This window comes from Ziziphus jujuba, chromosome 2 (assembly GCF_031755915.1).
Source record: "Ziziphus jujuba cultivar Dongzao chromosome 2, ASM3175591v1".
In the NCBI taxonomy this organism is placed as follows: Eukaryota; Viridiplantae; Streptophyta; class Magnoliopsida; order Rosales; family Rhamnaceae; genus Ziziphus; species Ziziphus jujuba.
In genome coordinates this window covers 23,355,618-23,359,534 of record NC_083380.1, presented here as the reverse complement: position 1 = coordinate 23,359,534, position 3,917 = coordinate 23,355,618, and the positions used below count along the sequence as shown (strand labels likewise).

Here is a 3,917-nt window from a genome sequence, read left to right as displayed (position 1 = left end):
TATGATCTCACTTTAATAAATTAAAAATAAACATTTTAAAATTTAAAATCAAATAAATTAATTAAATGTGTAGGTTAATTATTTTTCTGTGTGTTGCTAATTAATATATTCAATACTTAGATACATTTAAATAAAATATAAAATGCATAAGAATGATAAAACTACATACAAAAGTTGACATTTTTGCTTACAAAAGTGTCGCCTAAGTTTTTTATAGATGAATAAAATAAAAAAATGTTATATGCTTCTTTAATAAATTTATTCTTCTTCACACTTCTAAAATTAAATAAAATATGTATAAATAAAAAAAAATTATAACAGCCTACATTTTCATCACAAAAGTGTCACCCAATATTAATTATTTTTAGCGACTCTTCATTTACAAAAACGTCGACTAATGCTTTTACTCATCAATCCAGCGATGCTGCAAAAAAGCATTGCTTATTTTTATTATTAAAAGATGCTTTATCTTCTGCATTCTTTGAAAGCGTTGTATATTTTGACATTTTTAGCCGACGCTTTATCTTCAACACTGCATTTTTTTTTAGATGGTTTTTTTTTTTTTTTTTCGTAGCATCTCTTAATTAATGTCGCTAGTTCACTATTTTGGCATAACGATTACAAAAGCATATTCATAACGGTTTGCGTGCTCGGTGATGCTTAGTGCAGTTACTTTCACTACGGTCAAACTCTGGAAGAGCCGGGTCTTGACAACAACTCTCCCGTCCCTTTCTAGCTTAGATTGTAACAATTATAAAGAAAATAAATAAATAATTAATTAATTGGAAAAAACTCAATTTTTATTATATAAAATTAAAGTATACAGAAGTAGATATATGTATGCATTATGCATATATAATTATGAGCTCACTTCACATGCTGTAGAAAAGCAACCTGCAGAAGCTTACTAAGGGTAAACTTCAATGAGGGACCTTAAGCCCAAGATATGACTTATCTGATAGGATCTAAAACCTGCATCAGTAAAGATTTTAGCCCATTCTTTCTCAGTTCTTTCTTTTCCAGTGACCAAGGTCATCATCAGCATGTCAAAGAATAGCTGTGTCTGAGTTGAAACTTCATTGCTCCTGTTGTGACCATTCTCAATAATCATTTCTATTATAATCACCTTTCCTTTTTTTCCATTGCTTGTAACTGCCTCTTTGCAAAGCTAAAGTATTTTGACACTTTCTTCATCATTCCAATCATGGAGTGTACACTGTATTTTCACGTTCATATAATCAATCACCACCACAATAACGTAGAAAAGAAAAAAACAAAACCAAAAACAACATACAAACAAACAAACAATTAGGAATAAAATATTGAATTGTCCAATCCCTTTTAATGTGAATAAAACATTAATTGTTTGTTATTGGGAGAAAAGGCCAAAAACGTTTACACATACATTAAAAGAAAAAAAAAAAAAAGAAAACCAAAAAGAGAAATAGTGGTCAATAATTACCTTCAGCAAAACAGCATCTGCGGAAGGAATCGTCTCAAACATGTTCCCTCCAACATACTTCAAGTTTTTGCTTGCTTCCAAATCACCAACCACGTGAGGCAGATCAAATACAGTGCACTCCATATCAGGAAATGCATCTGCAGTGGCCTTGGCCACAGCTCCGGTACCTCCTCCCACATCGACCAATGACTCTAATCCCTCAAATACCCCTTCGCACTTCTCAATCAACTCAGTCGTTATTAACTGAGAGTCACTTTGCATGGCTGCATTAAAACTGTTGTTGAGCTCCGAGTTATGGCCAACACACTCCCAAAATGGCTTACCGTACGCCGTTTCGAACGGCGTAGGATCATCATTCTGGAACCAAGTGCTTAGACATTGCCATGGTTGAATCACAGTGGGGTGGAGAATGAGGGATAAAAAGGGTGCTAGGCTTAAAGGATTGTTCTTAAGAAGCAGCTTAGAGGTACTAGTAAGAGTATAAGCTTCCTCTCCATCACTTTCGCCGAGGTTTTGGACATGAAAGAAGCCGCAGCTGACCAAAACACGCATAAGACGGAAAACAAAAGGAGCTTTGGAATCGTGGATTTGTAATGCAGCAATAAGCTGAGAAAGAGTCATGGGTTTTCCATGGCTGTGGATGATTTCATGTATACCAAGTTGGGTAGCACATTTAAGGCATCCGAAGTTGATGAAGTTTAAAATTTGATTTAATAATTGTGCTTGAGCACGAAATAGCTCTGCAGCGCTTTCTTCATTGACCATGTTAAGCTGAGAAATGCTTCCCATTTCTACCAACTGTTTCAAGTCTCAATTTGGAAAAATTCAGCTATAAATTTCCCCCTTTTTTTGTTTTCTTTTTTGGTAATTACTCTATTTTGGGGCCAAGCATGCTATAACTGCTAAAATAATTGAGCCCCGATATATAGAGATTGGTCTGATGCATACCCTTATCAATCCTCGTTCAGATTTTGAATAGTCATAGCATATTAGGCCACGTGCATATTGGACTAAGTCAATGGATGGTTATGAATAATCATCTTCTAAATATCCAAAGTATATTCCGTCGATATTTCTCAGATATTTTAATAACTTTTAGACATTTAAAAAAAAAAAAAAAAAAGAGGAGAAAAGAAAGGAAAAGAATGACCAAGCAGTCTGGAAATTTTTTCTACTTTCCGGGCAATATTTATATGGTAATTTTTTCAGGTTTAAACAAAATTTCCATAGGACTTACCATTTCTAATGGACATGGTTTCAATGCAATCTAAGCTATATTAAGGTTCAACATCTTCAAATGGTAATGATCACGTCTTAATTTATATTGAAAATCAAGTAATTAATATCAGTATGTTATTTCAAAATCTAGTAGTTTGGCATTTTAGCTACTCTTTCAGATGAAAATGAAATTACTCCAATATGTGTTACCATATTAATTCACATCCCTGAGCGTTTCATTAAATTAGAAATTGATAATAAATCATGAGAACAACTGATTACATGAATTACTCGTATAAAATACAATAATTCTAAATTCACCAAATTCATTTACCAAATTTTGGATTTTAAATAACTCAGCATCATTTTGTTGAGTTTATCTTATATGATTTTAGGCCACTATTAATTTATCAATCATTAATAAATTGTTACATTATTTGATAAGCAACATTATGTACGCAAAATTGTTAAGTGTAGCATTGTCTCATAAAAATATCTTAAAACATATCCAACAAAAATTTAAAAATAAAGTCTATTTAAATTTTAAAAGTCACTTAACTCTCTCAATATTAAAGATAAAAAAAATACAAAGGCAACCTAAGTTTTAAAAACATTTAAGTTTTTTATTAGTAAGGGATATTTGAACAATAAATATCTTAAATGTCAGCAGTTGCTGGTGGGGCCTTTTCTGTTTTTTTTTTTTTTTTGGGCTAGAAATTAAATAGTGGAATTATTAATGACAAGTACATACATACACTTTTGATTCTGCTAATTATTTTTATACAAATTAATTATTGTAATTTTTAAAATTTTTTAATTTGACAATTAGTACTTTTGTGGATATGGATAGATGGGGAGAAGGTGACTTAGATGGAGCTATAGTAAAGATATCCTAGTTAGGTTGGCAGAACAGATCTAAAATAGGCAAGGAAATTTATTAAAGAATTAAGGGGAAAAAATAAAGGTAAGGTACAATAAAACGAGCCAACCCCAAAAGGAAGCCTAAGCAAGACAAAAACCAAAATAGACAGACCTGATCTCATTAAAACTCTTTAACAAGAAAAATATTTTAGGGAATACTTGTAAAAGGGAAAAAGAGTACAAAGTTAGAACCGAACATATAAGGCTAACCCCCCATAATTCTTTTTAAATCTTCTTGTCCTTATGCATTCATAATATAGTATCACGAAATAAATTTTGTAACACTTATTTTGCATCTTTATCATATTACAATTTA

At 31.5% G+C, this 3,917-nt stretch overlaps 1 protein-coding gene across 1 annotated transcript; it reads right to left on the bottom strand.

Annotated features, from left to right (window-relative positions):
* Nucleotides 1-778: 778 nt before the first annotated feature.
* Nucleotides 779-2,369, bottom strand: LOC132800602 (probable O-methyltransferase 3). Its single transcript, XM_060814688.1, has 2 exons — nucleotides 1,463-2,369; nucleotides 779-1,216 (listed from the first exon to the last, which is right to left on the bottom strand). Exons 1-2 carry the CDS (start codon nucleotides 2,249-2,251, stop codon nucleotides 1,169-1,171), a joined length of 837 nt encoding a protein of 278 aa, XP_060670671.1. The 5' UTR covers nucleotides 2,252-2,369; the 3' UTR covers nucleotides 779-1,168.
* Between the last annotated feature and the right edge of the window lie 1,548 nt (nucleotides 2,370-3,917).